This window comes from Lutra lutra, chromosome 12 (assembly GCF_902655055.1).
Source record: "Lutra lutra chromosome 12, mLutLut1.2, whole genome shotgun sequence".
NCBI lineage: Eukaryota > Metazoa > Chordata > Mammalia > Carnivora > Mustelidae > Lutra > Lutra lutra.
The window spans coordinates 25,234,377-25,256,457 of NC_062289.1; the positions used below are offsets into that span (position 1 = coordinate 25,234,377).

Here is a 22,081-nt window from a genome sequence, read left to right on the forward strand (position 1 = left end):
TGTAGCCTTTTTTGTTTGCCAAAACTTTTTTTTTTTTTAAGATTTTTATTTATTTGACAGAGAGACACAGCGAGAGAGGAAACACAGGCAGGGGGAGTGGGAGAGAGAGAAGCAGACTCCCTGCTGAGCGGGGAGCCCGATGCGGGGCTCCATCCCAGGACCCTGGGATCATGACCTAAGCCAAAGGCAGACATTTAACTGACTGAGCCACCCAGGTGCCCCAACCAAAACTCATTTTTTTTTTTTTAAAGATTTTATTTATTTATTTGACAGAGAGAGAGATCACAAGTAGACAGGCAGGCAGAGAGAGGGGAAGGGAAGCAGGCTCCCTGCTGAGCAGAGAGCCCGATGCGGGACTCGATCCCAGGACCCTGAGATCATGACCTGAGCCGAAGGCAGCGGCTTAACCCACTGAGCCACCCAGGCGCCCCAAAACTCATTTTTAATAAGTTTCAAACATACAGAAAAGTAGAGAGAATGGTATAATAAACACCTACTTCTTCCATCCATTTTTAAACTATTTGCAATTGTCTAATAGTTTGCTTTGGTTTGCTTTTTCTCTGTTTGCCAGGTTTGCTCTGTCTCTATTTTGTTCTGAACCATTTTTTTTTTTTAAGATTTTATTTATTTATTTGACAGACAGAGATCACAAGTAGAGAGGCAGGCCAGAGAGAGAGAGAGAGAGAGAGGAGGAAGCAGGCTCCCTGCGGAGCAGAGAGCCAGATGCGGGACTCAATCCCAGAACCTTGAGATCATGACCTGAGCCGAAGGCAGAGGCTTAACCCACTGAGCCGCCCAGGGGCCCGTTCTGAACCATTTAAAAGGAAGTTGCAGATATGATGATACTTGACCCCTAAATATTTAAGCACACTTCTCCCAAGGATTAGGTCATTTTCCTACTCAATTATGTTATCATTATCTCACTTATGTCCATGTAATATCTTCTGTTCAGTCCATATCAGGTTTGGTCTCAAGATTGTCTTTTATAATTTTTTTTTCCTTCTTCCAAACCTGGGTTCATTGAAGATTCAATATACATTTGGTTGTTACAATATCCCTTTAGTCTCCTTCGGTTTAGAAAAGCCCCCCACCCCATGCACACAATTTTAGTTACCATGGTACTGACTTTTTGGCGAACCCAGGGTGATGGTTCTTTACAATGTCCTGTATTCTGCGTTCACCAGACTATTTCCTCGTGTGGTCATCTAAATTGTTCATTCTCTAGCTTCTTGGTTTTGAACACTCAAAGCATTTTATGGTATCTCTTCTTTTAAAGTAGGTAGGATGGGCGCCTGTGTGGCTCAGTGGGTTAAGCCTCTGCCTTCAGCTCAGGTCATGGTCTCAGAGTCCTGGGATCAAGCCCCGCATCCAGCTCTCTGCTCAGCAGGGAGCCTGCTTCCTCCCTCCCTCTGCCTGCCTCTCTGCCTACTTGTGATCTCTCTTTCTTTGTGTCAAATAAAGAAATAAAATCTTTTAAAAAATAACCTATATGGCTTGTTTTTAAAGATTTTATTTATTTATCTGACAGACGGACATCACAAGTAGGCAGAGAGGCAGGCAGAGGGAGGGAGGAAGGACCTTGGGATCATGACTTGAGCCGAAGGCAGAGGCTTTAACCCACTGAGCCACCCAGACACCCCTATATGGCTTGTTTAAAAAAAAAAAAAAGATAAAGTAGGTAGGATGTGTTTTATGGCCCAGCATGTGGTCTGTTTTGGTGACTATTCAAGGTGAGCAGGAGGAGAATGTGTATTCCGCTGTCATTGGACGAAGTTGTCCGTAGATGTCAGATCCAGTTTTGATTGATAATGGTGTTGAGATCAGCTAGGTCCTTACTGACCATTTCTGAGAGGGGTACTCAGGTCTTCCTCTGCAGTATAGGGCATTCCTCTCTCTCTTGTAGTTCTGTTACTTTTTGCCTCATGCGTTTTGATGCTGTGATGTTAGGCGGTGCACATTAAGGAGCAGGTCTTCTTGGAACCGTTGACTCCTATCAGCATGCAATGCCGTTTTTTTACCCCTGGTAAGTTTCCTTCCTCTGCGGTTGGTTGTGTCTAATATTAATATAACTTCTCCTGCTTTCTTTTGATTAGTGTTAGCATGGTATAGCTCTCTCCATCTCTTTTAATCTGTGCGTGTCTTTTTTTTTTTTTTTAAAGATTTTATTTATTTATTTGACACAGAGAGAGAGAGATATCACAAGTAGGCAGAGAGGCAGGCAGAGAGAGAGGAAGGTAAGCGGCTCTCCAGGGAGCAGAGAGCCCTATTCGGGGCTCGATCCCAGGACCCTGGAACCATGACCTGAGCCAATAGCAGAGGCTTTAACCCACTGAGCCACCCAGGTGCCCCCTGTGCGTGTCTTTTATATTTAAAGTGGGTTTCTCGTGGACAGCATATAGTTGAGTCTTTTTCTTTTTTTTTTTTTGATCCACTTTGACAATCTCTTTTAATTGGTGAATTTAGACCCTGGATGTTCAAATGATACACAATAAAGTTGTATTAATGTCTACCAACATTTGTTACTGTTTTCTGTTCATTGCCCTTATTTTTGTTCCTATTTTTGTCTTCTACTCTTTCGGCCTTTTGTGGTTCTAATGCAGCACATAAATGAATCCTTTTTCTCTCCTTTCTTAGCATGTCACTTACACTTTTTAAAACTTTTTGGAAGTTGACCTTGTGTTTCCAATACGCATTTACAATTAATCCAAGTCCACTTTCAAATAACACTCTATCACTTCACGGGTAGTAGAAGTACCTTATAACTACAAAGCACATATTCCTGATTCCTCCCTTTTGTCCCTTTTATCATCCTTGTTGTTTATTCACATATATAAACTATAATCATCAAACACAGGGTTGCTGTTATTTTGAGTATGTGACCTTTTGGGATGGGCTTTTCTCACTCACAATGCCCTCGAGTTCTACTCAAGTTATTGGGCATATCAGATAGTTCCTTCTTTTTATTTCATCATATGGATGTACTTCTGTTTGCTTATTCATTCATGTGTTGAAAGAACATTTGGGTATAGTTTTTTGTGTGAACCTACGTTTTCATTTCTCTGGGATCATATTCCAGGAATACAGCTGCTGGTATCAATAGTATGTATAGGTTTAATTTAAAAAAAAATTTTTTTTAAAGATTTTATTTAGTTATTAGAGATGGTGAGTGAGAGAGAGGGCACAAGCAGGGGAGAGGGGGAGAAGCAGGCTGCTTGCGGGCTTGATTCCAGGACCCTGGGATCATGACCTGAGCTGAAGGCAGACAACCAGCTGAGCCACCCAGGCACCCCTGTGTTTATAAGAAACTGTTGAACCATTTTCCAGAGAGGCTCTTCCATTTTCCATTCCCACTAGCAACATATGAGCTACTTTCAGTACATCCTTGACAGCATTTGGTACTGTCAGTTTTTTTTTTTTCTTTATAGATGTGTAGCAGTACGTCATCATGGTCTTAATTTGTGGTTCCCTGATTGGCTAATAATGATGGAATACCTTTTCATGTGTCTCTCATTTGCATGCTTTCTTTGGTGATGTGTTAAAATCTTTTGCATATTTTCTAATTGGATTGTTTTCTTATTGTTGACTTTAGAGTTCCTTATATGTTCTGGATACAAGTCCTTTGTTGGGTATGTGACTTATGAATAGTTTCTCTAAGCCTGTGGCTTTTCTTTTCATCCTCTTAGTCGGGTCTTTCACCAACCAAAAGTTTTCAGTTTTGGTAAAGCTTACTTACCAACTTTTTCTTTTATGGGTACTGCTCTTGTGTAATGCCTAAGCACTTCCTGACCCCAGGTCACAAATATTTTCTCCTGTGTTGTCTTCTGAACAGGGTTTTAGGGGCGCCTGGGTGGCTCAGTCAGTTAAGCATATGCCTTTGGCTCAGGTCATGGTCTCAGGGTCTTGGGATCGAGCGCCACATTGGGCTCCCTGCTCGGCAGAGATCCTACTTCTCCTTCTCCCGTCCCCTTGCTTGTGCTCCCTCTCTCTCAAATAAATAAATAACATCTTAAAAAATAAAAGAAAGGGTTTTAGAGTCTTATGTTATATGCTTAGATTTATGATTTTTTTGAGTTAGCTTTTAAGATACAGGGTATTTTTGTTTGTTTTGTTTTTTTGACCTGTGGATGTCCAGTTGTTCCAGCACCATTTGTTCCAACAACAGCCCTTCCTCCATTGAATGGCTTTTGCATTGTTGACAAAAATCAGCTGATTATACTGTAGTGGGTCTGTTTCTGGATTTTCTCTTTTGTTTTACTGATCTCTGTGTTTATCACTACCATAGGTTTTAATTTAATTCCTCTTTTCTGGCCAAGCTATGACTGTTGCTTCTCAGTAAACACATAAATGGTGGAAATTTGAAATTTTGATTTTGGACGGTAACTCGAATACTAACGTTGAACTATATCAGACAAATAGATTTTTTAAGTTTGCTGGTTTGCCTCAGTAAAGAATAATTTACATTTCTGTCACTGTGAATTTAGTTATGATGGTAACTTTGTGTTTTCCATATATGTTAAAAATTTTAATTTGAGTAGGTGAAGGAGCTTAAAAACATTTAATTTTTAAAATTGAAGTAATATATAGATTTAGTTTTAAAAAATCAGATAATGTGATTGACATAAAATGAAAAGACTGCATGACCACCTGTCCCTCTCCAGAATCTTTTTCCCCAGAATGGGCCACACTTAGGTCTCTTAGCTGTTGTTTCTCATTATTTGCCTCCTTATTTATAGTTATAATTATGTTATAATATAAGTATAGTATAAGCATATAATAATACACTTTTACTGTTATTTGCTGATTTAGGAATTTTAGATGTTTCTGTTGAGTTCCTGCCTATTATGGAAAATGAAGATTTCACACTTTTTTTTAGTTATTATTATTTTTTTTAAAGATTTTTATTTATTTGTTTGTTTGACAGAGAGATCACAAGTAGGCAGAGAGGCAAGTGGTGGGGGGGAGCAGACTCCCTGCCGAGCAGAGAGCCTGATGCGGGGCTCCATCCTAGGACCCTGAGATCATGACCTGAGCCGAAGGCAGAGGCTTAACCCACAGAGCCACCCAGGCGCCCCAGGATTTCGCACTCTTAAATCCACTCCCACTTCATTTTTTTTTAGCATCTTCCCAATACAGTTACCTCACAATTTTTGGTTAAGTCTTTGTTTACTGTTTCTATTATGATGATTACATAAATATTGATAGCTGTTGAATTGAGTCATATACTATGGTAACATGACCTTTTTTGAGCGATTTTTGTTTTTTCCAAAGTATATAGTTACAAAAAAAAACATTATTTTCTAGTTAGCTATCATTTAGAGAATGATATCAGTTCAGAGAATCCGGCCAGATTCTCCTATGATATTGTAATCCTCCACAGAATAAGGTCAGACACATTAGTTGACCTCTTGCTCTCTGATTTGCTTACCATGGAGGTCATGGGGTTGTCTGGACTCCTGTCCCAGCCTGTAGTACATGTCTTCCCTGTCTTGTGTTGTATCCTTTGCATCTTGAACTTGTTGTCTTCATTTTTCTTGTTTTGTTCCTTTGCATTGAAAGGATACATCTTCCAGTAGCTTCAGAAAATGGGTCCATGAGAGGTTTTAAAATTTTATTTTATTTATTTATTTTTTATTTTTTTATAAACATATAATGTATTTTTATCCCCAGGGGTACAGGTCTGTGAATCGCCAGGTTTACACACTTCACAGCACTCACCATAGCACATACCCTCTCCATGTCCATAACCCCACCCCCCTTTCCCGACCCCCCTCCCCCCAGGAACCCTCAGTTTGTTTTGTGAGATTAAGAGTCACTTATGGTTTGTCTCCCTCCCGATTCCACCTTGTTTCGTTTATTCTTCTCCTACCCCCCTAACCCCCAACGTTGCATCTCCACTTCCTTATATCAGGGAGATCATATGATAGTTGTCTTTCTCCTGGTTGACTTATTTCTCTAAGCGTGATACCCTCTAGTTCCATCCACGTCATCACAAATGGCAAGATTTCATTTCTTTTGATGGCTGCATAGTATTCCATTGTGTATATATACCACATCTTCTTTATTCATTCATCTGTTGATGGACATCTAGGTTCTTTCCACAGTTTGGCTATTGTAGACATTGCTGCTATAAACATTCGGGTACACATGCCCCTTTGGATCACTACGTTTGTATCTTTAGGGTAAATACCCAGTAGTGCAATTGCTGGGTCATAGGGTAGTTTTATTTTCAACTTTTTGAGGAACCTCCATGCTATTTTCCAGAGTAGTTGCACCAGCTTGCATTCCCACCAACAGTGTAGGAGGGTTCCCCTTTCTCCGCATCCTCGCCAGCATCTGTCATTTCCTGACTTATTAATTTTAGCCATTCTGACTGGTGTGAGGTAGTATCTCATTGTGGTTTTGATTTGTATTTCCCTGATGCCGAGTGATGTGGAGCACTTTTTCATGTGTCTGTTGGCCATCTGGATGTCTTCTGTGCAGAAATGTCTGTTCATGTCTTCTGTCCATTTCTTGATTGGATTATTTGTTTTTTGGGTGTTGTTTGCTAAGTTCTTTATAGATTTTGGACACTAGCCCTTTATCTGATAAGTCGTTCGCAAATATTGTCTCCCATCTGTCAGTTGTCTTTTGGTTTTGTTAACTGTTTCTTTTGCTGTGCAAAAGCTTTTGATCTTGATGAAATCCCAATAGTTCATTTTTGCCCTTGCTTCCCTTGCCTTTGTTGATGTTCCTAGGAAGACGTTGCTGTGGCTGAGGTCGAAGAGGTTGCTACCTGTGTTCCCCTCAAGGATTTTTGATGGATTCCTTTCTCACATTGAGGTCCTTCATCCATTTTGAGTCTATTTTCGTGTGTGGTGTAAGGAAATGGTCCAATTTCATTTTTCTGCATGTGGCTGTCCAATTTTCCCAACACCATTTATTGAAGAGGCTGTCTTTTTTCCATTGGACATTCTTTCCTGCTTTGTCGAAGATGAGTTGACCATAGAGTTGAGGGTCTATTTCTGGGCTCGCTCTCTATTCTGTTCCATTGATCTATGTGTCTGTTTTTGTGCCAGTACCATGCTGTCTTGATGATGACAGCTTTGTAATAGAGCTTGAAGTCCGGAATTGTGATGCCACCAACTTTGGCTTTCTTTTTCAATATTCCTTTGGCTATTCGAGGTCTTTTCTGGTTCCATATAAATTTTAGGATTATTTGTTCATTTCTTTGAAAAAAATGGATGGTACTTTGATAGGAATTGCATTAAATGTGTAGATTGCTTTAGGTAGCATAGACATTTTCACAATATTTATTCTTCCAATCCAGGAGCATGGAACATTTTTCCATTTCTTTGTGTCTTCCTCAATTGCTTTCATGAGTACTTTATAGTTTGAGTATAGATTCTTAGCCTCTTTGGTTAGTTTTATTCCTAGGTATCTTATGGTTTTGGATGCAATTGTAAATGAGATTGACTCCCTAATTTCTCTTTCTTGTGTCTTGTTGTTGGTGTAGAGAAATGCAACTGATTTCTGTGCATTGATTTTATATCCGGACACTTTACTAAGTTCCTGTACAAGTTCTCGCAGTATTGGAGTGGAGTCTTTTGGGTTTTCCACATATAGTATCATATCATCTGCAAAGAGTGATAGTTTGACTTCTTTGCCGATTTGGATGCCTTTAATTTCCTTTTGTTGTCTGATTGCTGAGGCTAGGACTTCTAGTACTATGTTGAATAGCAGTGGTGATAACGGACATCCCTGCCGTGTTCCTGACCTTAGCGGAAAAGCTTTCAGTTTTTCTCCATTGAGAATGATATCTGCGGTGGGTTTTTCATAGATGGCTTTGATAATATTGAAGTATGTGCCGTCTATCCCTACACTTTGAAGAGTTTTGATCAGGAAGGGATGCTATACTTTGTCAAATGCTTTTTCAGCATCTATGGAGAGTATCATATGGTTCTTGTTCTTTCTTTTATTAATGTGTTGTATCACATTGATTTGCGGATGTTGAACCAACCTTGCAGCCCTGGAATAAATCCCACTTGGTCTTGGTGAATAATCCTTTTAATGTACTGTTGAATCCTATTGGCTAGTATTTTGGCGAGAATTTTTGCGTCTGTGTTCATCAAGGATATTGGTCTGTAGTTCTCTTTTTTGATGGGATCCTTGTCTGGTTTTGGGATCAAGGTGATGCTGGCCTCATAAAATGAGTTTGGAAGTTTTCCTTCTATTTCTATTTTTTGGAACAGTTTCAGGAGAATAGGAATTAGTTCTTCTTTAAATGTGTGGTAGAATTCCCCCGGGAAGCCATCTGGCCCTGGGCTTTTGTTTGTTTGGAGATTTTTGATGACTGTTTCAATCTCCTTACTGGTTATGGGTCTGTTCAGGCTTTCCATTTCTTCCTGGTTCAGTTGTGGTAGTTTATGTCTCTAGGAATGCATCCATTTTTCCCAGATTGTCCAATTTGTTGGCGTAGAGTTGCTCATAGTATGTTCTTATAATTGTCTGTATTTCTTTGGTGTTCGTTGTGATCTCTCCTCTTTCATTCATGATTTTATTTTTTTATTATTATTTTTTTAAGATTTTATTTATTTATTTGACAGAGAGATCACAAGCAGGCAGAGAGGCAGGCAGAGAAAGAGGAGGAAGCAGGCTCCCCATGATTTTATTAATTTGGGTCCTTTCTCTCTTCTTTTTGATAAGTTTGGCCAGGGGTTTATCAATCTTATTAATTCTTTCAAAGAACCAGCTCCTAGTTTCGTTGATTTGTTCTATGGTTTTTTTGGTTTCTATTTCATTGATTTCTGCTCTGATCTTTATGATTTCTCTTCTCCTGCTGGGTGTAGGGTTTCTTTCTTGTTCTTTCTCCAGCTCCTTTAGGTGTAGGGTTAGGTTGTGTACCTGAGACCTTTCTTGTTTCTTGGGAAAGGCTTGTACCGCTATATATTTTCCTCTCAGGACTGCCTTTGTTGTCTCCCACAGATTCTGAACTGTTGTGTTTTCATTATCATTTGTTTCCATAAATTTTTTCAGTTCTTCTTTAATTTCCTGGTTGACCCATTCATTCTTTAGAAGGATGCTGTTTAGTCTCCATGTATTTGGGTTCTTTCCAAATTTCCTCTTGTTATTGAGTTCTAGCTTTAGAGCATTGTGGTCTGAAAATATGCAGGGAATGATCCCAATCTTTTGATACCGGTTGAGACTTGACTTAGGACCAAGAATGTGATCTATTCTGGAGAATGTTCCATGTGCACTAGAGAAGAATGTGTATTCTGTTGCTTTGGGATGAAATGTTCTGAAAATATCTGTGATGTCCATCTGGTCCAGTGTGTCATTTAAGGCCTTTATTTCCTTGTTGATCTTTTGCTTGGATGATCTGTCCATTTCAGCGAGGGGAGTGTTAAAATCCCCTACTATTATTGTATTATTGTCGATGTGTTTCTTTGATTTTGTTATTAATTGGTTTATATAGTTGGCTGCTCCCACGTTAGGGGCGTAGATATTTAAAATTGTTAGATCTTCTTGTTGGACAGTTCCTTTGAGTATGATATAGTGTCCTTCCTCATCTCTTAGTATAGTCTTTGGCTTAAAATCTAATTGATCTGATATAAGGATTGCCACTCCTGCTTTCTTCTGATGTCCATTAGCATGGTAAATTCTTTTCCACCCCCTCACTTTAAACCTGGAGGTGTCTTCGGGTTTAAGATGAGTTTCTTGTAGGCAACATATAGATGGGTTTTGTTTTTTGATCCATTCTGATACCCTGTGTCTTTGATTGGGGCATTTAGCCCATTAACATTCAGGGTAAGTATTGAGAGATATGAATTTAGTGCCATTGTATTGCCTGTAAGGTGACTGTTATTGTATATCGTCTCTGTTTCTTTCTGATCTACTACTTTGAGGGTGTCTCTTTGCTTAGAGGACCCCTTTCAATATTTCCTGTAGAGCTGGTTTGGTATTTGCAAATTCTTTCAGTTTTTGTTTGTCCTGGAAGCTTTTAATCTCTCCTTCTATTTTCAATGATAGCCTAGCTGGATATAGTATTCTTGGCTGCATGTTTTTCTCATTTAGTACTCTGAATATATCATGCCAGCTCTTTCTGGCCTGCCAGGTCTCTGTGGATAAGTCTGCTGCCAAGCTAATATTTTTACCATTGTACGTTACAGACTTCTTTTCCCGGGCTGCTTTCAGGATCTTTTCTTTGTCACTAAGACTTGTCAATTTTACTATTAGGTGACGGGATGTGGACCTATTCTTATTGATTTTGAGGGGGGTTCTCTGAACCTCCTGGATTTTGATGCTTGTTCCCTTTGCCATATTAGGGAAATTCTCTCCAACATACCTTCTGCTCCCCTCTCTGTTTCCTCTTCTTCTGGAATCCCAATTATTCTAATGTTGTTTCGTCTTATGGTGTCACTTATCTCTCGAATTCTCCCCTCGTGGTCCAGTAGCTGTTTGTCCCTCTTTTGCTCAGCTTCTTTATTCTCTGTCATTTGGTCTTCTATATTGCTAATTCTTTCTTCTGCCTCATTTATCCTAGCAGTGAGAGCCTCAATTTTTGATTGCACCTCATTAATAGTTTTTTTTATTTCAACTTGGTTAGATTTTAGTTCTTTTATTTCTCCAGAAAGGGCTTTTATATCTCCCGAGAGGGTTGCTTTAATATCTTCCATGCCTTTTTCAAGCCCGGCTAGAACCTTGAGAATCATCATTTTGAACTCTATATCTGACATATTACCAATGTCTGTATTGATTAGGTCCCTAGCCTTTGGTACTGCTTCTTGTTCTTTTTTTTTGTTGTGAATTTTTCCGCCTTGTCATTTTGTCCAGATAAGAGTATATGAAGGAGCAAGTAGAATACTAAAAGGGTGGCAACAACCCCAGGAAAATATCCTTTAGCCAAATCAGAAGAGATCCCAAATCGTGAGGGGGGAGAAAGGGGATAAAAAGAGGTTCAGAAAGAAAAAAAAAAGAAACTATTTAAAAAAGCCGATAAAAAATATAAAAAGGAAAAAATATATATATATATATTAGATAAACTATTTAAAAAACGTTAAAAAAGAAAACGGTAAAAGTTAAAAAAATTTAGCAGAAGAAGAGAAAAAAAAATTGAAAAAGAAAAAAATTAAATTAACTGCAAGGCTAAAGAATCATGGGGAGAAAGCCATGAGTTCCGTGCTTTGCCTTCTTCTCCTCTAGAATTCCGATGCTCTCCTTGGTATTGAAACTGCACTCCTTGGTAGGTGAACTTGGTCCTGGCTGGGTTTCCCGTTGATCTTCTGGGGGAGGAGCCTGTTGTAGTGATTCTCAAGGGTCTTTGCCCCAGGCGGAGTTGCACTGCCCTTACCCGGGGCGGGCTGAGTAATCCGCTCGGGTTTGCTGGGTTTGCTTTCGGGAGCTTTTGTTCCCTGAGCGCTTTCTGTAGAGTTCTGGAAGACGGGAATGAAGATGGCGGCCTCCCGGTGTCCGGCCCAGAGGAGCCGAGAGCCCGGGGCCCCACTCCTCAGTGCGCCCTCAGAGAACAGCGCCCAATAACTCCCATCACCCTGGCCTCCGGCCGCGCTCCGAGCTGACCGAGCCTGCGACCGGTTCAAGGTAACCCGAGTTTAGAGCTCACTCCTCGGCTCTGTCTCTGTAGCCGGCTTCCCTCTTCTAATACCGGTAAACTCTGCGACACTCAGACACCCCCGATCCTTCTGTGACCCTGCGGGACCTGAGGCCGCACTGACCCCGCCTGGGCTTCACCCCAGTTAAGCCTCTGGAGCGATGTCCCTCAGCGGAACAGACTTTTAAAAGTCCTGATTTTGTGCTCCGTTGCTCCGCCGCTCGCCGGGAGCCGGCCCCTCCCCCCGTGGTCTATCTTCCCGTCGCTTTGGATTCACTTCTCCGCCAGTCCTACCTTTCAGATAGTGGTTGATTTTCTGTTTCTAGAATTGCTGTTCTTCTTCTCTTCAATCTCCCGTTGGATTTGTAGGTGTTTGCAATCTTTAGATAAGCTATTGAGCTGATCTCCCGCTACTTGAAGTAGTCTCAGCCGGCTACTTCTCCGCCATCTTGACTCCTCCAAGTTGCTCATAATATGTTCTTATAATTGTTTGTATTTCTTATAATTGTTCTTATAATTGTTTGTATTGTAATTGTGATCTCTCCTCTTTCATTCATGATTTTATTTATTTGGGTCCTTTCTCTCTTCTTTTTGATAAGTCTGGCCAGGGGTTTATCAATCTTATTAATTCTTTCAAAGAACCAGCTCCTAGTTTCGTTGATTTGTTCTATGGTTTTTTTGGTTTCTATTTCATTGATTTCTGCTCTGATCTTTATGATTTCTCTTCTCCTGCTGGGTTTAGGCTTTCTTTCTTGTTCTTTCTCCAGCTTCTTTAGGTGTAGGGTTAGGTTGTGTATTTGAGACCTTTCTTGTTTCTTGAGAAAGGCTTGTACCGCTATATATTTTCCTCTGAGGACTGCCTTTGCTGTGTCCCACAGATTTTGAACCATTGTGTTTTCATTATCATTTGTTTCCATGAATTTTTTCAATTCTTTAATTTCCTGGTTGACCCATTCATTCTTTAGAAGGATGCTGTTTAGTCTCTCCATGGGAGGTTTTTTCAGTCTTGGCAAGTCTAAATATGCTTTTATTCTACTTTCATACTTAACTGGTAGCTTGGCTAGCTATTTAAATCTAGCTTAAATTGTTTTTATTAATATTTTAAAAGCGTTGCTTCCCTGATATCTAGCTTCCAGTATTGTTACTGAGAGATTGAGAAACCATCTTTTAAAATATATATATATATATATATATATATATATATATATATATATGATAGGAATAGATGGGTAATAGGCCAAAACCCATATATATAATGTCCATTTTTGTTTCTTTTATTACTACTATTTTTTTCCCCAAGTACTCTCTACACCCAACATGGGGCTCAGACTCAAAACCCTGAGATCAAGAGTCATGTGCTTTCTGACCGAGCCAGCCAGGTATCCCCATACTGTCAGTTGTCAGCAGAACTATATATTTGCTACATGTGCTTCATCCCTTTCCTTCTATTACTTTCCCCTTTCCTGTTTGAGAAGGTATTTACTGATACTGCTAAAGCCCCTCTGAGCCTTTCCTGATAACATTTTGTAAAAAGCATTCTTCTGAATTTGTGTATTTTTCCTATGTATGTTTTAATACTTGTAGTAGCTATGAATATATCCATAATAATATTGTTCGCATGTTGTAAAAATCCTACAAATGAGATCATATCATGTCTGTTATTCTGTAACACTTTTTAAAAGATACACTTTTGAGAATTGTCCATGTTGGTAATTGTAGCTCTCATTAATTCACTTTCATTAGTGTAATGTACCCCATTGTAAGATTATATTTAAAAATTTAATTTTAAATTGCTTAAGATATAGAAAACAGCTCTGGAATAAGTTATAACGGGTAAGATATTTATATATTGCACAATATTTTTGTAGCATTTTCTCATTAGGCTTAATAATTCTTATTTGAGAAGTTAAACCAAAATCAAGACTTTATGGTTGGCTGGCTTGATATGGAGGATTAGTAGGAGCCTCTGGTTTTGGGGTCTCTGTCCCTGAGCAGGGAAGAGGAAAGTAGTAGTGGTCTTGATTTCAGGGGCAGGTGACAAGAAGCCAGATCAGTATTTCTCCCTCATATTCAGAAGATCAGCTGTCCCTGCGCATTGGGGAAGCCTCGTGTCTTTAGATAATTGAGCCTAAGCTAGTCCCAGAGTTCCAAAGAGAACGTGGAAGGCATGCTTCCAAATTCTGATGTTGGCTTCAATGTCTCTGTGGAGTAAGGAGGGACAGACATAAGAAAGTAAGTCACTACTAATATAAGTTCTCATCTGATCCCAGCTTCCTTTGGATATCATTTGCTTTCATTGCAATGGTAATTTTAACATAGTGTAATTTATTATTCATCTCATCACCATTTTATCGTTAGTGAGAGACTTTTCTTGAACAAATTGAGATAGAACATGATTTGGAACTAGGTTAAGTGTGATTTGATGAAGATAGTGATTGGTATTTTAACTATTAGTTTTCCCATTAGTGACCAACTACAACAAATATTGAAGATGCTAATCATTTATTCATCTGCTCTTCCCTTCAACATACTACTTAGGGAATGCCTGTTACATGCTATCTAGATATTGGGGGTAGAAAGGTAAGAGCCTGGGTGGCTCAGTGGGTTAAGCGTCCAGCTCTTGGTTTGGGCTCAGGTCATGATCTCAGGGTCCTTAGATTGATGTTGGGCTCCCTGCTGGGTGTGGAGCCTGCTTTGCATTGTCTCTCTCCCCTTCCCTCTGTGTCTCCCACCCTCTCCAAAACAAAAACAAAAATTAAAAAAAAAACACAAAAAAAACAAAAAAAACCCCAAACAACAAAAAACCACCAAAACCAATGGTTTAGGAGAAGAGGCATGCCAACAAATGCTGATGTGCGTGACCACAGAACGAGAAGGACACTAAGTGACTGCTTTGGAACAGGGAGCCCATTTCTCATTCAGCATGTGACTCAGTTCAAGCCTCATTTTCCCCTGAGTGTAGGTAGCACGTGGTCATCACTTCAACTACTTGTACCCTTCTGAGGACATTCAAGACATCCAGTCTTTATCTATCACCATCCTTCATTGTAAAGGAGCCTCATTTTCAGACAATTTGTAATAAGTTGTCATTGTTAGGGATTTGCTTTGAGATACATTCTTAGGCAGAGGTATGCCCTTTCAAAGATCTACAAGCATAGACTTAGATTTTTGTGTATGTGTTGGCTAAGACAGATTTTATCCCTGTTCCCTCCTTTGTAACTCTGTATCTGGTGTCTAATATATTTAAAAAATAGAAGTGTGATTTCTTCAAGTAAGTTTACCGTTGTTTTTTTTTTTCTTTCTTACGTTTGTGTCAAAGATAGGAAAAATATGGTTAATTGTGAACAAGTTTGAAATTTCTTTTCATTCTTTATAGGTTGTCTTGTGGAAATGAAGGCTTAAGGGCAAGTTATCTACCAGATTAGAAGATGGGATCGAACAGCAGCAGAATCGGTGATCTTCCTAAAAATGAGTACTTAAAAAAGTTATCGGGCACAGAATCTGTCTCTGAGAACGACCCGTTCTGGAATCAGCTTCTCTCGTTTTCTTTCCCTGCACCAACCAGCAGGTAAAAGGTTACTTGGAGATTGAAAATCCATGTAGAAGGCCACATGAACTTGTGTGGTATGCTTATTAAAAAAAGAAAGTTTTTAATGTTCTATCTGTCCATCAGTCTATCCTGTCATACATGCGCCAGTAGAAAATAAAGAGATGCAAGTAGAAAATACATTTTTCTCTTTTCTTCCACCCAGCCACCTCCCTTCCCCAGAGATGATTCCTCATAGCATTTTCTTTTGAATCTCTAGAATAGTACAAGGTTACTTAAGCATTTATCGCATGTAGTTTTAGAAAATTGTTTGAATACAAGTGCTAGCATCCTACACATACCTTGTTTTTTATTTTTTCTGCTGCTGTCCCTTGCATTTTCCTCCCACAGTTAAGTAAAATGTATTTTTTTTTTTTAAGATTTTATGTATTTATTTGACAGAGAGAGGGAGAGAGAGCGGGCCAGCTCACAAGCAGAGGAAGTGGCAGAGAGAGGGGAGAGAGAGGGAGAAGCAGACTCCATGCTGAGCAGAGAGCCCGATGTGGGGCTCGATCCCAGGATCCTGAGATCATGACCTGAGCTGAAGGCAGAGGCTTTAACCCACTGAGCCACCCAGGCGCCCCTCTAAAATATTTTAAAGTAAAATAAGGACATTTTCTTCTGTGACTTAATACCATTATTAGACCTAACAAAATTAACAATAAGTCCTCCTACCCAGTCCATATTGACATTTCCCCCATTGTTTTATAATGGTTGCTAACATTAGGAACCAAATAAGGTGGGTACGGTGCATTTGGTATATTTCCTAAACGTCTGTAGAATAGAGGTACTCACTCTCCAGCCCCTGCCACAGGTTTTTTTCCTGTGCTATTAAGAACAAATTGGGTCTGTTTTTCTGTAGAATGTTCTACCTTCTTGATTTACTTGATTGCTTCTCATACCATAACTTTTAAAAAAAAATTTTTTTTGTTTTCTGTAAACTGGAGGACAGATTTAAAGGCTTGATAAAATTTAAACAGTCTTGGTAAGAGTATTATATGAGTGATTTTATATACTTTGTACTGTATTACATCAGGACACAGAAAATGTGTGGTTATACTAAATTTGCTCAGAGATTTGAGAATGTTGATGATTTTGGTCTGAATTACCTGTTTCTTAAGAAATTACAAAATGGTGATATTTCTAATTTAGTCATTTCTTGTACATTTATTAAGTGGAACTTTTCTGTAAAGAAGAGCTTTCCTTCATCCATTTAGGTTATATAAAATACAGTTTTTACTATATTATTAAATAAGCGTAAGCACTTAATTCTGTTCCTTTACCAGTTTAATGAAAATAGTATAATAGTGACAAGTACTTTCCCTCTCCCTTAATCCCAGGCTTGGAAGGTTGTCTCTTTCTCTTTTTGATGGTGAATTAAAAGAAAAGAAAAATCTATGTATGTATGTGTATTGTAGTCCTTATGGTTTCAATTTGCCTCTTTTTAGTGAAAACAGTGCCTGTTTTTATGTGTTTAAGGATTAAGGATTATTGGCATTTCCTTTTTGTGCTATTTATATATTTTGGCAATAAAGTTTAATTTCTAACTCCTACAGCTGGATTGGGCCTCAGGAGTTTCCCTTAGTTTGCAGTTCATGGGATAGCACGGATTAGTTGCACATTATATAAAGCAACTACTTACTACTGCTTCTGAGATCCTTGGAAAATTAAAGATGCTGTGGAGGGGCAGGAGAGGTCAAACTGAAGCCAGCTGTAGTGTCAGCAAATTTTGAGGGGTTGTCACTGAGTACTGCTGCTCCTATTGAAATAACACTAAGAGAAAAAAGGTCAGAGAGAGACCGCATCATTTGTGTCAAAACAAATTCTCTTCTCACTTATGTAAACTGCAGTGCAGTGTCTTCTGAAAGACAATACAGAAGACTTAACTAAATGAAGAGTGATACCACATTTAAAGATTTCGAAGACTGTCATTAAAACATCAGTTCTTCCGCGGTTGACCTGTAGAGAAGGCAATTCCAGTTAAAATCCCAACAGCTTTTTTTTTTTTTAAGATTTTATTTATTTATTTGACAGAGAGAGATCACAAGCAGGCAGAGAGGCAGGCAGAGAGAGAGGAGGAAGCAGGCTCCCTGCTGAGCAGAGAGCCCTATGCGGGGCTCGATGCCAGGACTCTGAGATCATGACCTGAGCCGAAGGCAGCGGCTTAACCCACTGAGCCACCCAGGCGCCCCTCCCAACAGCTTTTATTGGGGGTTGGGGGGAGTGAGGTGGAGAGATCTTGGTAAGCTGATTCTAAAACTTAAGTGGCAAAGGAAAGAAAATAATAGCCAAGTACTTTTGTTTGTTTGTTTTTAAAGATTTTATTTATTCATTTGACAGAGATCACAAGTAGGCAGAGAGGCAGTCAGAGAGAGAGAGGGAAGCAGGCTCCCCGCTGAGTAGAGAGCCCGAAACGAAGCTCGATCCCAGGACCTCAGGATCATGACCCAAGCCGAAGGCAGAGGCTTAACCCACTGAGCCACCCAGGTGCCCCCCCACCCCCCCAGCCAAGTACTTTTGGAGAAGAAGAGTGTGTCGTGTGTCCACGTACTTATGCCGAGCTGGCACTTTGGAGTACTAGGGGCAGGATGGATTGCTTAAGAAACAGTGATATGAATAAGGTCTTAGCCGTTTTTGTCTATTTCTTAAACCTCTGGAGTTTGCCTCACAGTTTGAATTACCATGGCTCTCTAGTTTGCTTGGTTAATTCCTGCTCTTTCTCGAAAATCTGCTGCTCTCATGTATTTATTCTTTTGGACATTGTTCCTTTTTCTTAATTCACCCTAGTTTACGCAGAAAAGTATTGCAGGAATCTCAGAAAGTGTGAAAAGCAGAAAGTGAACACATTGCATTTGGCAGGTGTGGGGGGAAGAGTCCCAGGGGCTTCACTTGTGGTGGCGCCCCTCTGTCACTTGGTTTGAGACTCCTACCCCCTCAGTGCTGGTGTTGGACGTGTGACCTGTAGGACCTTGACTCTGAGCTGGCAGGTGCCATCTCATTGACAGAGGCAGGGATGGAAATACCAAGTTTGTGAATGACTCAGGATGGAGGTGAATCTCTGAACCTAGACGTTTTTGATTGCTCACTTCTGGAACTCCTTGGACCCATATGTGCGGTTTTCAAGTGCAGCCCATTCTTGCAGCCAAAAACTGGTGTCTGCCAATATTTTGGAAACTATAAGGCCTTTAGGACTAATCTAATTCTTCCTTACTATAAATTACTGTTGGCACTAGAGTAATCAGACTTTGTTAGCGTTTCCAGGCATGGTTGCAAAATCCTGTGTAGACTCTTCAGTAGTTTTTTAACTTTTCACTTTATTAAAATTACTTGTGAGGGCTTCTGGGTGGCTCAGTGGGTTATAGCCTCTGCCTTCGGCTCAGGTCATGGTCCCAGGATCCTGGGATTGAGCCCCACATAGGGCTCTCTGCTCAGTGGGGAGTCTGCTTCCTCCTCTCTCTCTCTGCCTGCCTCTCTGCCTCCTTGTGATCTCTGTCTGTCAAATAAATAAAATCTTTAAAAAAAATTACTTGTGGGACGCCTGGGTGGCTCAGTTGGTTAAGCAGCTGCCTTCGGCTCAGGTCATGATCCCAGCGTCCTGGGATTGAGTCCCACATCGGGCTCCTTGCTCATCAGGGAGCCTGCTTCTCCCTCTGCCTCTGCCTGCCATTCTGTCTGCCTGTGCTTGCTCTCTCTCCCTCTCTCTCTCTGACAAATAAATAAATAAAATCTTAAAAAAAAAAATTACTTGTGAAGCAAAAGTCTGAAATGAAATCAAGGTTAATTTAAGAGTTAAGTTTAATATGCTGTTTATTTTTCTTATAAAATATTTTTAAATTACTTGCATGGTTGATTTTGTACATTTATAGATTACTAAATAATAGCAGCAAGAACAAGAAACAGAACTATGCTTATTATTTTTTTGGTTCGTGGGCATCCGAATATCCCTACGTGAGTGTATGGTGTGTGCTTATCGCATTTGTAATATGTGTCATGCTTGTCGCTGAGAGCAACTGGGCCAGATGACCTTTCACTGTTTATAAGCTATTATTTATTCACTTGCTTCTCAGGATATAGTGAAGAACTAGGTCGAGTCTCTTGCCCTCCAAGGACTTATAATCTACCTATAAACCAATAGATGAGTACAGTGAACTATGGTAAAAGCTGTTATAGAAGTAGTACAGGGAAGCATGAGCACAGCAGTAGCAGGAGCTCAGTGTCTGAGTTAGAATCGGACAGGGTGAGTCACAGATTTTCAGGAGGAAGTGGCATAGGTTTGTTTCACTTCTGGCTCAAATCCCAGAAGGTACCAAAGGATGTTTAATGAAAGCCTCCTTCCCACCCCTGTGTCCCTCAGCCAGTACTCCTTTCAGGAGGCAGCCAAAGCAGGAGTGATGCTCAGAGTCCTGAGCCAGAGGGAAGGGGGCGGGAGTAGGGGAGGACTGGCACAGTAGGGGAGCCGCAGAGTCTCCCAGTGGTGAGGAAGAACGTGGCAGGTGTGCAAAACTGAAGAAGTGAGGGGTGGGGGTTTGGCCGATTTGAGGGGCCTTGTAGAAAATATTAAGCAGTTTCAATTTTGTCCTGGTATCAGTGGGAACCGCTGAAAGATTTTCAGTAGAAAGGCTAAGATCAGGCTTTCATTTTGTTAGATACCCTAACTGCATCACCTGTGGTCATTACTCCTTCAGCAGAAATTACAGTTGACCCTTGAACAACACAGACTTGAACTCTGCAGGTGCACTTAAATGTGGATCTTTTACCAAAAAATGCGGTACGGTACTGTACTGCAATTAGAGTACTGTAAATATATTTTCCTTATGATTTTCTTAATGGCATAATCTTTTCTCTAGCTAAATTTACTATAAGAATACAGTATATATATACATATACATAATATGTGGTAGTCTACTGAATGTTACTGGTAAGGCTTCTGGTAAACATTAGGCTATTAGAGGTTAAGTTCTGGGTCAGAAGTTAAATGTGGATTTTCTACTTTGCGGGAGTTGGTGCTCCCAACCCCTGCATTGTTCAGAGTCCACGGTATTACTTCTTCAGTGTTTTTTTTTTTTTTAATAATTCAGTTACAGGATCAGTTGTCATGTTCCAAACAAACAGTGTTAGAAGGTACATGGATAACCATGTAGGATAGTCACGATTATGGGGTCCTGGAAAGTGTTCTGGAGGTGTTGGAATGTGAACAGAGCCCCAGTTGAGGTGAATGATTTAGAAAGGGAGAGAAAAGGAAAGAGAGAACTCAAATGCCTCTGAAAAGAGCATGGACAGAGGCAGTGAGGCAGGACACAGTTCTGTGTGTGGGTGTGGACCAGTGGGACACGAGCCTGCCTGAGGAAAATGTTGATCACAGGGGCCTGTCTTGTGGTTAGAGCCTCCTCTGGCATTGGCAGGTGGTGTGAAGAAATGGAAGAACCGTTGTGTCTATAGATGGAGTTTTAAAAATTATAATTTATTTTTGTCTGAAAAGATAATACATTATTTTTTAATTTTTTAAAAGATTTTATTTATTTGTGTGTGAGAGAGTGAGCGAGAGAGAGAACAAGCATGGGGAGAAGGAGAAGCAGGCTCCCCACTGAGCAGGGAGCTCAGTGTGGGACTCGATCCCCAGACCCTGGGATCATGATTCGAGCTGAAGGCAGACGCCTAACCAACTGAGCCACCCAGGCGCCCCACATTCTTTATTTTTTAGAGATTTATTTGAGAGAGAGAGCAAGAGAGTGCTTGTGAGCACAGGGGTAGGGCAGAGGGAGGGGGAGAGAATCTCAAGCAAACTCTCCACTGCGCATGGAACTCCACACGGGGCTCGATCTCACAACCCCAAGATAATGACCTGAGCCGAAATCAAGAGTCGGATACTTAACCAACTGAGCCATCCAGGCACCTGATAACACATTCTTGTCCAAAATTCAAAAGACTTAGAGGTTAAAAAGTGACGGAAGTCTCTCTTTCCTCTGTCCTCCAGTATGTCTAGTTCTCTTCCCCAGAGGCAACCAATATTACCAGACATCTTAACTGTACTTTCAAGGGACGTTTCCTGTTTTTTTAGTCTGTTGAGGCCGCTCTAATAAAATACCACTGACTGGGTAGCTTAAAAACAAATAGAGTTTATTGTTCACAGTCCTGGAGACCAGAAGTCTGAGGTTGTAGTACCAGCATGAGTGGGTAAGGGTCCTTCTCCTGGTGCACAGCCAGTACCTTCTCTGTTCTTCACTTGGCAGGAGGGGTGAGCAAGCTCTCTGGGGGCCTTTCTAGTAATGGTACTGATCCCATGTGTGAGGGTTTCATCCTCATGACTTAATCACCCCAAAGGCCCACCTACTAATACCATCACTTTAGGGGGTTAGTATTTCAACATATATATTATGGTGGGGGACACAAACATTCAGACCATAGCACGTGCATTTACAAACACATGCACATACATTCCCCTTTGTTGTAGATGATAATATGTATTACATATGCTTTTGCACTTTGTGCTTTTTCCTTTGATTGTATTTTGGAGAACCTTCTATGTATTAGCTTCCTCATTCTTTTTGATGAAGGCATAGCATATCATCCCTGAATATACCAAAATTACTACAGCCATATAGTTTAACCATTTGGATTGCTTCCAGCATTTTGTTACTACATTGCAAACAAATGCCACAGTGAATAGCTGCGTACACATGATTCTTATGAGGGCACCTGGGGGGCTTAGTCGATTAAGCATCCAACTCTTGATCTCAGCTCAGGTTTTGATCTCGGGGTTGTGAGTTCAAGCCCCCAGCTGGGCTCCATGCTGGGTGTGGAGACTACTTAAAAAAAAGAAAAAAGTGATTCTTGTGCTTTGAGTAAAGTATGACCAAATGACTTCCATTAATTCTTCTAGTTTGTGTTGGCAAAGTATGAGAAACAAGTGT

The 22,081-nt window shown here is 40.3% G+C and overlaps 1 protein-coding gene across 2 annotated transcripts in view; it reads left to right on the forward strand.

Moving 5' to 3' along the window:
* DYM (dymeclin) overlaps positions 1–22,081 on the forward strand; it is a 349,065-nt gene that overhangs the window by 19,397 nt on the left and 307,587 nt on the right. For both annotated transcript variants that reach the window (XM_047696791.1, XM_047696790.1), the window contains exon 2: positions 14,961–15,152. In XM_047696791.1, the coding sequence (XP_047552747.1) occupies positions 15,013–15,152 (140 nt within the window). In that variant the 5' untranslated portion in view covers positions 14,961–15,012. The remainder of the gene's footprint in view (positions 1–14,960; positions 15,153–22,081) is intronic.